Source organism: Myotis brandtii, unplaced genomic scaffold (genome assembly GCF_000412655.1).
Source record: "Myotis brandtii unplaced genomic scaffold, ASM41265v1 scaffold82, whole genome shotgun sequence".
In the NCBI taxonomy this organism is placed as follows: Eukaryota; Metazoa; Chordata; class Mammalia; order Chiroptera; family Vespertilionidae; genus Myotis; species Myotis brandtii.
In genome coordinates, this window is record NW_005371324.1 from 10,120,753 (window position 1) to 10,132,837 (window position 12,085).

At 42.3% G+C, this 12,085-nt stretch overlaps 1 protein-coding gene across 1 annotated transcript; it reads right to left on the minus strand.

The window, feature by feature from the left end:
- Nucleotides 1–5,605: 5,605 nt before the first annotated feature.
- Nucleotides 5,606–7,577, minus strand: LOC102240305 (protein FAM71C). Its single transcript, XM_014531640.1, has 2 exons — nucleotides 6,954–7,577; nucleotides 5,606–6,238 (listed from the first exon to the last, which is right to left on the minus strand). The coding sequence occupies exons 1-2, from the start codon at nucleotides 7,575–7,577 to the stop codon at nucleotides 5,606–5,608; spliced, it is 1,257 nt and encodes a 418-aa protein (XP_014387126.1).
- Nucleotides 7,578–12,085: the final 4,508 nt, after the last annotated feature.

The following is a 12,085-nucleotide window of genomic DNA, read 5'->3' on the forward strand; positions in this document are numbered from 1 at the left end:
ATTTTATTCATTACTGATAATTATCCTCTTTAAATCATCCATAAGTATTCTTGTGACCAGCAGGGTCCAAATCTACTGCAAAATGTTCTATCAGCTTCACAGGTTCAGCCTTTCAAAAGCAGGACTCACCATGTTCCTCTCTCAGAAGCATTCATCCTCTGAGTTCCCTAGCCTGGTGACAGCTGTCTAAGTCAGAAATCTGGACATCACCTCAAATTCCAACCCCATCTACAATCCACCACCAAATCCTGTCAATTCTAATTCTTAGATACGTTTTTAGTCTTCCCACTTCTCTTAATACCATTGCCTCTACCCTAGGTCAACATCACCTGCTGGTGGATTAGGGCCACAACCACTTAATGGATCGCCTTGCTTTCAAGTATTTATTTTATCCCTTTGATTTTCCGTAAGCAACCAGAAGAACTTCTAAAAAAACTCACATCTGTCATTCTCCCACTGAAAGCCCTTCATTAATTTCCCATGTTTCTTAGGACAGGGTCTAAACTTGTGAGATAAAAGACCTCCAGCATACCCTTCAACCTCACTTTTTCCCACATGCACTATGAATGTGAATTTTGACATCCAGATGTTTGTCCACACAATTCCATCTACACAGAAATAATCTTCTCCTCCCTTAGCACGATATCCATCAGTCCTTCAGTGGAAGGTGTCAGCTTTATTTTTTTTGTAGGAATCCATTTGTAACTTTCCTCCAGCCCCAAGTCTAGGTCACGTGTACTTCCATTGTGTATCCACAGGACTCTGTGCTTATTTTTCCCAAGACACATCACTCTGTGTAGTAATTACCTGCTTGTCTGTCTGTCTTTGCCCATTTGATATAATCTCTCCAACGAGAGAAATCCTATCTCCTTCCCTATATTGTTCCAAGGCCTAGATACATCTCATATATAGTAGTCACTTAATCAACATTTGTGGGATAAATGAATGGTATGAACATTGAATTTGAAGCAACTTGTGGTGCCTAATCAATTAAATATTTTTTAAAGTCACTGCTCATACATGACAGGTTATAAGAACATGAGTTCTTTGTACATGTTTCCTAGGAATGGGTGGCATCTACCTCTCAAAGTTTCTATTCTAAAGTGAAATCTGATTACTAGGCATTCCAAAATTTTGTACATGATGACAAAGGCATCTATAAAAATAGAGTTAGACATATCTAACCAAGTTTGCAACTTAGAAGAGGGCCAAGAAGACAGTAAGTAGTTATTTGAGAATAATATTATCAGAGCAAACTGAGTTTATGTTGGGAGGTTTATTAACTTACTAGGCATGTGGTCTTAAGCAAGTATTTAATCTTTCTTTTAATAAGGTCCCAACTTCATGGGTTATGGGAAGAATTAACACCCAGAGTATGAATATAGTATTCTCAATGCTTATCATATAATCTCCCAATACAAGTTATTTATATTGTACCTCTAGCACCTAGCACATAATAGGTATCCTTTAAATCTTTGAATAAATATTACGTAAAAATGACAGAGACAAAGTTGTTGGCTTTCACAGAACCTTAAAATTGGTATAACATGACAAGATGGTGAGGGAGTCACTTAATAATGCCCTTTTCAGACAAGGACAATTCTCTAGTCTGGGCAATGTATTCTGCCAACTGAGAGTGAAGCATTTTATCAGATATCCACACAAAAAATTCCACCCAGTTATAAACATTCTTGCCATTAATATCAATGAGAATATATATAATTCTTATTAAAATTTTTTTTCAGTAATTTTTCAACAAATTCATTCCAAGAAGTTGAAAATCATAGGAACTTTCACATCTATAGACTGTCATAATAATTCCAGAGTTAAAGGACAAGAATATACTTATCTGAGTGGCAAACCATATAATACAAAAACTTGTTACAAAAGAATATATTCCTTCTTTTAAATGCATCCATTAAATATCTTTTATACTTCTACTAGCGGCCTGGTGCATGAAAGTCATGCACATTAAAAGGGAATTAATTAGAGGAAATATTTTAATATTGCTATTTGCCCTTTCTCTATAATAGAAGTGTCAGAGATGAAAGAAAATTAGTAAAATGTATATGAAAATCTTCCTCCTGTCAGAGTCTGGGGTGCACCGTGGGACCCAGAATCAAGTCCCCGCCCACCCATGCACACCTCGAAATCCTGCGAGACCCAGACCCAGCTGGCCCCATCCCCATTGGTCGAGATCCAGGCCCGGCCGGCCCCACCCCCATCAAGCCCTGCCAGGTGGGGGGCTCAGCTTCAGGTCACCCATCAAGCCCTGCCAGGTTGGGGGGGTGCAGCCTCAGGTTCCCTGCCCCGGCCTGGTGTCACACAGCCTCAGGTTCCTGCTGATTGCTCATTATGGCTTGTTACGGGAACTCTGCCTCTGATGTGGGCATAGCCATCTTGTGATGGTGTGACAGACTGAGGGTCAATTTGCATATTACCTCTTTATTATATAGGATTTTACACTTCTAAATACCTTCTATACTTCAATAGGTCCCAGGCATTAAAACACCTGGTCGGTATGCTCAATTGTTAGAGCAATGGCCTGAGCAAGGAAGGGTCACAGGTTCGATTCCCTGTCAAGGGCATGTACCTGGGTTGCAGATTCAATCCCTGCCCTGGTCAGGGCAAGTGTGGGAGGCAACCAATGAATGTGCCTTTTTCATATTGATGTTTCTCTCTCTCTCTCTCTCACCTTCTCTCTTTTTCTTCCCCTCCCTCCTTTCCACTTTCTCTAAAAATAAATGGAAAAATACCCTCAGGTGAGGATTAACAACAACAACAAAAAAAAGAAGAGGAAACATTCTTGTTTGCAGGAATTAACAGTTAGGTGGTAGAGATGGACAGATACACTGGGTTACAATGCCATGTGATAAATTCAGTGACAGAGTTATATGCATCTGCTGTAATGGCCATAGGAAAGTTAGGAAAGACTTCCCTTGGGAAATTTCTCCTTAGTAGAGTCCTAATTTTGTCCAAAGTTGTAGAGGGCAATGAGGAAAAGATATTCTGGGAAGAGGGGAGGTAAAAATAGTATAAGATGTGTGTGTGGTGGGGGGGAGAGGGGTTCCTTCTTACAATAAGCTGTACAATGTTGATAGAGTGGAAAGAGATGAGACAGGAGAGAAGACAGGGGCCAAATCCTGGAACCCCTCAAATGGTATACTAAACATCTTGAAATTTATACTGAAAGTGATAAAGGTCAGTGAAATGTTTCATGTCAGGGAAAGATGCCAAGAACTTACATGCATTTTAGATAAAGCATGTATGTATATTCTAAACAAAAAGTAGAAGAGATTAGAAACTTCTCCAATAGGATTTATACATAATTCTTATTCACCTTATCAAACTGTTTTGTAAGTCTAGTGGGTTTTCTTACTTTCCTTAGACCACTGGTTCTCAAACCTGCATGTAAATCAGAATCACAGGAGGGGTTGTTAAAACATAGATTATTGGGTGAAGTTTGGGGCCTGATTTTGCATTTCTAACAAGTTCCAGACTCATGCTTAATGAAGCTTATCCTTGTCCATCCTGTGCATACCACTGCTTTAGACTATGTTCTGGCTTCCTTATTATTGATTTTGTTTCTCAAACACCTAGTCCAATGTCTTTTCTAGAAAAAGGTACTCATGACCTATTTTCAAATTAAAAAATTATGGAATGAAAAAATTCCAAGTAGAGAGGAAAACATGTTAAGCAGAATAGCTGTATTTCTCCTTCATTGGAAATTACCCAGAGTGCACTTCCCACTGAAGATGAAGACTGATGAGTGCATTTCCCAGGGCACTGGAACACTGAAGCAGTCTTGCTGCAGCAGAATGGAACCGCCCGGCACACTGGAGCACAGCACAGTGGAGCTGCTCCTTGAAGAGGGCTTGGCCCCACAGCTGACTCACGGCTGTGGAGCTGTTCATACAGAATGAACTTTCCTTCTTCACCATCTCCCAAACTGGGGTTCCTGTTGGCCTTTGAATTGGCAGTTGACATTCCATGGCACCCAACGTGGGGCTCTGAAGCAGCTACCAGATCTCCTGACACCACCCTGAAACCAACTCCTCTGATGGCTGAATAACCCGTGCTTGAATTGTGTTCCTGGTAGCACCCAAGGATTTTGGGAACTGTGCATTGTGAATAATTGAATTGAACTCAAGACTAACCTTTACAATACCCTTTATTACTATTATTGTTATTATTACTAGAGGCCCGATGCATGAAATTTGTGCAAGAGTAGGCCTTCCTTCCCCAACCCTTCCTTCCCCTGGCTGCCAGCACGGGCTTCCTTCCCACACCCGGGACCCAGGCTTCCCTCGCAGCCCCTGCTTCGTCCGGAAGGTCACCCTGAAGGACATCTGGTCTAATTAGCATATTATGCTTTTATTATTATAGATTATCATCCCTAACATTTAGGAAGGTTAAATATTACATTCAAGCTCAGACATCCTTCCAATGGGAAAGACTGGCGTGAAGCCCAAATTATCTGATCTGGTTTTACACCCCCTCTGGAAAAGCCTGGTTTCTAGCCTCTTACAAGCCCTCATCATGTTCAGATGCAGAGGCCGGAGGGAGCTATTGGGCTGAGAGTTGTTTAGAAGCCCTCAGTCTTGGTTAGAGCTGCAATGAGAGGAGGAGAGTCTAGAATGTGAGACCCTCAAGGGCAGAATTAACGGCTGTCTTCCCTGTGGGAGTACTGAGTGTGTGCTTTAGAATTGTGGCAAGTAGGATACAGTTGTGATAGGGTATAGTTATGGACTCACCATCTCATGTGGCTGGGATGCTTCCGATGGCCTGACATCTGCACCAGGGATCGTGCTGGAGCATTGAGAAACTGCATCCCAGCAAGACCAACAACCATGTTTGCTTTGAGTCACATTACCAGCTAGAAGAACAGGCCATGATTGAAACTTTTTAGGATGGGGAAGAAGTGGTGGTAAATTACATAGTATGGCCAGTGCTAAAATGCACCCAAACAAATGTACCACTCTATACATACTAATAATTCAGACAGTTACCTCTTCAAACACAGTTGTGCCAGACAAACAATATTTGGAAAAAAACAAGTACTCTAGACAAATGGACCATTCCAAATCCACTAAAATCTCTAGACACAAATTATAACTAACACGCAGTATGTAATACTTCAGTTATAGTCATTTTCACACACTGGAAAGCTCAACATATTGGCAGTCTGATGCACAGTAATACCTCCAAGCACACCAAACTCTGGGCATTTTGATTTTCTTGTCCAAACAACCAAGCATATGCTAGCAATCACATGCTCACTTCAACTTAGATAGGGAGAAGGGAGCCAGACTGGAATTTCTTTGAGGCCATATCAGACCAATTTATAAATTCTTTATTTTTTAAGGGATATAGCAGGCATTTATTTGTTTCAAGAAATGAAAGAGTTGACCCACTTCAGAAAAGTTGTTTTCCCATCTTGAAAGGTGTGGGTGGATGATAACATTGGAGATCCATTCAAGTCAATATGCACACGTCCCATGAATGGCTAGAGTGTTCCCTCCTAGACTCGGGAGAGCTGCAGAATGGGGGAGGGATGAGGAACAGATCTCCGGATTATGGCGCCCCTCCCCAAACTAGTTCTAGATCAGCTCCTTTTTGACTTTTGAGATGATCTAGACCTCTTTTGGGTGACACTGAGGTTGTTGTATTCCTGGGGGGAGGAGCCATGCACTTTGCCCCCTGGGCTGCTCTGGTCTTTCTTCTTTTGATCTCCCTGAGTGGTTCCATGAGATCTTGGGATTGATTTGTCCCCCCACTTCCTACCAGAATGGGAGGGCTTTTTGGTGGGAGTTTTCTCCTTTTCGTTTTCCTTCCTAAGGGCTTCAGCTTGGCATTGGGAGACTCTCTGGTCTCCATTCTCTTCACTCTGGTCTTCACTGTCTTTACTCTGGCAGGCTGAGACGAAGGGCCCAGCTCCTGGACCTTCCAAGGTCTCTGTAACAGGTCTGTTGGTCGTCTCCCCTCCTGCAACCGAACTCACACTGCCCTCGGGTGTTAGTGCTGCTGCCTCCGGTACTGCCGCCTGGTCAGGCCCTGCTGGTGCCGGGGTTAGGAAAGACAGCGTGTCCTTAAGCACAAGGTTGTCCCATGAAGAATATTGTTGGACTCCTTCCCCACCAGCATAAGCAAGAGAGGTGGCCCCAGACACCTCAGTGACCATGTGAAGGCTTCTGATGCTGACCTGGTCTTGGGCACCTTCTCTATGGAACTCCGTGGCCTGTGCCGAGAGGAGAAACAGGGAAGTAGAGAAGAAAATAAGTGGAACTAGATAGGGCTGTCACCAAGTCCAGTCTCCCAGAAGATGCAGGAACCCCCCTCTAGCATCCCCACAAGGGTCACTGCGGCTTTGTTTGGAGACAAACAAGTTCCAGTGCCAGAGAGAACACTAGGGACTCACCAGTGAGCATCCTTGTACTTTTATTTTACGCTCTTGTCTTAGCATTTCTACAAAACAGATTCCTAAAGGGAGACGGCTGGGCAAAAGCTATGGCCATTTTACATTCTGATAGCTACCGGCTAACAAATTGTGCACCTGTGTGCAAAGCATGCTACAATGCCACAGATTTATACAAAAATCAGTTCATGGCGCAAATAAAGAAAGGGCTTTCTCATAGTTAAAAATGTCCCACAACAGATCAGGCGACCTGAGTCCACGGCAGTATGTGTTCCAGAACAGATGCTATTGGCAGCGTTATAATATCGGCGATGGGGTCAGAGGAGCTGACATCTAAGGGATCTCGGGTATTCAGAAGCATTCACGCCCCCCCCCCACCTCCCCCCAAAATGTGGCAAGGCCTCCACATAGTGGCTCATCTGGCCAGAGCCCATCCACGTGCAGTGTTTCCCCAGTCAGCCCAGGAGAGCAGCCCGAGAGCCTTCAGTTGCCCTCCCGAAGCACTTGGGCCCCTCTCTGAGTTTCCACAAAAACTTACGGCTGGGCTCTTTCTGTCCTCTGCCTCGAACATAAGTATGTCCATCATGTCACAAGCTGGTATGGCCTGGGTTCCGCTGTAAGCCTCCACGGGCGGTCTCAGGAAGAACACCAGGTCTTCCCAGTGTGCAAACAGATCTTCTTTTGCATTTGAAGGGGAGTATAATTGTAGGTAAAAAGAGCTGCCACTGGCCAGCTTCAAGTGGAGCTGTTTGTTCTCATGGCTGTGGATGGACAACTTCACAAGCCTCAAAGGAAGCAGCCTGGTCAGCTCCAAGATCTTCGCTGACTTGAGCCCCTTGCCACGGGTGCATGGGGTGCGTGGGTCATGTCCCGTGCAGTCCACACAGCTCGCAGCCGGTCGTGCCAGCAGCATGACATCAGGGATTGTGAGGTCAGGGCTGGTGTATGCGATGCCCACGGTGACCATCCCCGCATTGTTGTGCATGCCGATCACTTCTCCTCTTTTGTTGATCTGGATGAAGTCACTCTCAAACATGAGAATGTCCTTGAACATGGCGAACTCGCCCTTGCACAGCTGCCGCTGCAGCTTCCCCACGGAGCCTCGGAACATGGGCAGCACGTGGCTGCCCTGCCACAGCATCATGTTGCTACCCAGGTCCATCTCTCACTAAGACCACTGCATGTCCTCCCCAGAACCTCTGCCACGGCCTCTCACTGGCCACCTGTAAGCTTTTGCTGTCCATTGTGACCTGCGGCCAGCTGTCACACACAGCACTGTGTCCTCATCCCTACAGCTGCCCCCACAGGGAGGGACAGCACCCTGCTGCAAACAGCCGCCCCACCAAGGCACAGAGCGTACCACATTCTTAGGGCTTTTGCTACGTGAAACACACTATGCTTCTTCAAGGCCACTTGTTTGCACGCAGCTACCGCAGGCAATGATATGTAAATTACTAGCCATCGTGCGAAAAATATCTTTTATTAATCTAGAGAGGTGATACTCCTAGGTGACAAACACTTAAGGCTTTTTAAGAATTGAATGTGGTTTTGAGCTTTTGCTTAATGTTTCCTTTCATAGTTATCCTAGAATTTCTGTGAAACATTAACTTCAGTCACCAGGTTTGAATTTAAGAAGGTACCTAAAGGTTTAACAGGGAAAGATTTGCTAGGAATCTCCTTATCTTTCTCAAGCCTGCAGCATTTAGTTGTATACATCTATAAACTGCTTTCTTGAAAACTGAATTGGGCTTCTTCATGTTTTTCTGGAAACATATATTTTTTGCCACTTGCCAAAATATTCTTTATCAAATATGCAAAGGTTAATTAGCCATTATAGAAAACAAAATAAAAGTCATTTAAATTCACGAGAAAAAAATATCAAGACCTTTAGTGAGTTGAATGGTGGTAAACTCCCTCCCCCTCCCCCCCCAAATATCCATGTCCTAATCCCTGGAACCTATGAATATTATCTTATTTAGAAAAAGGGTCTTTACAAATATAATTAAATTAAGGCTCTTAAGAAGATTGTCCTGGATTATCCAGGTGGGCCTTTTTAAAATTTTTATTTTATTTTTTCCATCACCATTTAGACCCCCAGACCCTCTTCCACATCCCCCAACCCCCTCCTCCCCACAATCAGCACACTGTTGTCCATGTCAATGAGTTCTTTCTCTTTTTTTTCTTTTTTGCTCAATCCTCCCACCCCCCACTCCCCCTCTCCTGACAGCTGTCAGCCTGCTTTCTATCTATGAGTCTGTCTCTATTTTGCTTATTAGTTCAGTTTGTTCATTAAATCCCACATATGAATGAAATCATATAGTACTTGTCTTTCTCTGACTGGCTTGTTTCATTTGGCATAATGTTCTCCAGGTCCATTCATGCTATTGCAAAGGGTAAAATTATTTCCTTTTTTATGGCTGAGTAGTATTCCATTGTAGTAAAGGTACCACAGCTTTTTTTTATCCACTCATTTACTGATAGACAGTTGGGCTGCTTCCAAATATAGGCTATTGTAAGTTATGCTGCAATGAACATAGGGGGTCCATATATTCTTTCAAATTAGTGTTTCAGGTTTCTTTGGATAAATTCCCAGAAGTGGAATTGCTGGGTCATAACACAATTCCATTTTTAATTTTTGAGGTAACTCCATACTAATTTCCCACCAATAGTGCACTACGGTCCCCTTTTCTCCACATCCTCATCTACGCTTGTTTGGTGACTTACTGATGGATGATAGCCATTCTAACAGGTGCAACTGATTCCTGGATATTTATTTTATTTCCTGCTACTTTACTGAATTCATTTATCAGGTCTAGCAGTTTATTTGAGGTGACATTTCATTGTGGTTTTAATTTACATCTTTCTGATTAGTGACATTGAGCATTTTTTTATGTCTACTGGAAATCTGTATGTCCTCTTTGTTAAATGTCTATTCAGGTCCTTTGCCTATTTTTTAATTGGGTTGTTTGTTTTTTGGTGTTGAGTTGTGTAAGTTCTTTATAAATTTTGGTTATTAAGCCCTTACCAGATGTATTGGCAAATATGTTCTACTATTCAGTAAGTTGTCTTTTCATTTTGTGGATGGTTTTTCTGTGCTGTGCAAAACCTTTTCAGTTTGATGTAGTCCCACTTATTTATTTTTTCTTTCATTTCCCTTGCCCAAGGAGATATATTAGAAAATGTATTGCTAAGAGAAATGTCTGAGATTTTACTACCTATATTACTACCTATACTCTAGGATTACTACCTACATTTACTACCTATATTACTAGCTATACTCTAGGATTTTTATGGTTTCAAGTCTAACATTTAAATATTTAGTCCATTTTGAGTTTATTCTTGTGTGTGGTGTAAGAAACTGGTCTAGTTTTATTTTTTGCATGTATTGTCCATTTTTTCCAATACCATTTATTGAACAGACTATCTTTAGCACCTTGTATGTTTTTGCCTCCTTTGTCAAATACTAATTAGCTATAAAGGGATGGGTTTATTTCTGAGCTTTCTATTCTATTCCATTTATCTAAATGATTGGGTTTTTTATGCCAGTACCATGCTGTTTTAATAACTATGGCCTTGTAGTATAGTAGCATGATTCCTCCAACTTTGTTCTTTCACAAGATCACTGGTGCTACTTGGGATCTTTTGTCATTCCATATAGATTTTTGGAATATTTGTTCTATTTCTATGGAATACGTCATTGATATCTTGATAGAAGTTGTGTTGAATCTGTAGATTGCTTTGGGTAGTATGAACATTTTAATGGTGTTAATTCTTCCTATCCATGAATACAGTATATGCTTCCACTTATTTGTGTTTTCTTCAGTTTCTTTATTTAGTTTTTTATAATTTTTTTTAGTACAGGTCTTTTACAACCTTGATTAAATATATTCCTAGGTATTTTTTAAAGCAATTTTGAGTAGGGTTGTTTTCTTAGTTTCCTTTTCTGATAGTTCATTATTGGTGTATAAAAATATAACTGATTCCTGAATATTTATTTTATTTCCTGCTACTTTACTGAATTCATTTATCAGGTCTAGCAGTTTATTTGCCTACAGGGAACAAAAAATTAAACTGCATTAAGAGTTTACTAAGAATGAGCAGAAAAATGGAGGCCGAATAGGCAGATGTGTCCTGTGCCTTATCCTGGAGCAGATAGAAGGAGCAACTAAATCAAATAACATCCAGCCGGAATTGGCAAATTAGACACAGCTGGTGAGACAATTCATAGCCGGAAAGGTCAGAGGATGCTTGGAGAATGGTAGGATTGGGGATCTGGACGAGAGAGACGGGCAACCACCAGGCCAAGAGGGACAGAAGGAGGCGGCACTGCACCAAGGCCACGTCCGTTGGGGACAGGCGTAACATCTGACCATGGAAAGGAAGTCCACAGGGCTGCTGGCGGTTGGGGATTCTAGATCTAAGTCCACAGCCACAAAAGGCCGCACCCAGAAAGGTGGCCTGAAGAGCTGCCTGAGTTGCACAGTGCCAAGAGGAGAGAAACTCATAGTCAACTTGAGTGGTTATTTTGCCTCTGTTTTGTCCTTGCTTTTATTCACTAAACCCAGTTCATAGGACCTTTCAATTACAAACACTCACCGAGGCTACTATGCAGGTGGAGGTGCAAATTTGTGGAGTCTGGGGAGAGGCTTTGGATTTGGGCAGGACAGGGAGAGGTGACCAGGAATCCAGCATTGAGACATTTCAGACCCTCCAAACCTAAGCAGCCATTTTTCTCCTGAAGAGCCAGCCCCTCTCAGCAGCCTCAAGGCAGCTAATACAGCCACACCCAGCCCACACCTAGAGCTTTTCAAAGGAAACAGACTCTGAATAGCCCCAAAGAGCCCTCAGGGACTAGGTTGAAAAGGGGCTGTTCAGTCCCTGAAAGTGAAACAGCACCAACCCCACCTAAAGCCCTGTCAGAAACAGATGCTTGAGTGATTAAGATTGACAGCAGGCAGACAGGCAAAGTGGGCAGATTGGTCCCAGCTGCTTGCAGCCAAGGCTGTGGAGACGGAGACAGAGGAGCAGTGGATTGCTTGGATCTTCAACACAGTGCTGACTACCTAACTGTTCAGACCCTGAAAGTGAAACAGCACCACCCCCACCTAAAGCCCTGTCAGAAACAGGTGCTTGAGTGATTAAGATTGACAGCAGGCAGACAGGCAAAGTGGGCAGATTGGTCCCAGCTGCTTGCAGCCAAGGCTGTGGAGACGGAGACAGAGGAGCAGTGGATTGCTTGGATCTTCAACACAGTGCTGACTACCTAACAGGAAACTGAGAAGTGGCAGACAGAACAGAAGACTGGGGTCTTTAATGCCCATGGGGCATAAAACTCAGCTGAAGTGAACAACACTTCACTTTTTTATCATTTTTTTAAAAATTATTTTTGTTTCTTTTTTGTTTGTTTTTTATCTTTTATTTTTTGTATAGTTTTTTCTTCCTTCAATTTTTATTTTTTTATTGTTATTTTATTTTATTTTATTTTATCTTTTTTTCCCTTTTCTTCCTCTCTTCATCCTTTTCCATTCTGTTTTCTCTTCTCCTGTCCCTGCTTTAGTTTTTCTCTTTCCTTTCTTTTTACACCTTATTAAAAATTGATCTTCTTTATTTGTTTTTTTTTTACGTGTTATTATTCTTATTATCTCTGTTGTCTTACTCATATCTCTAATT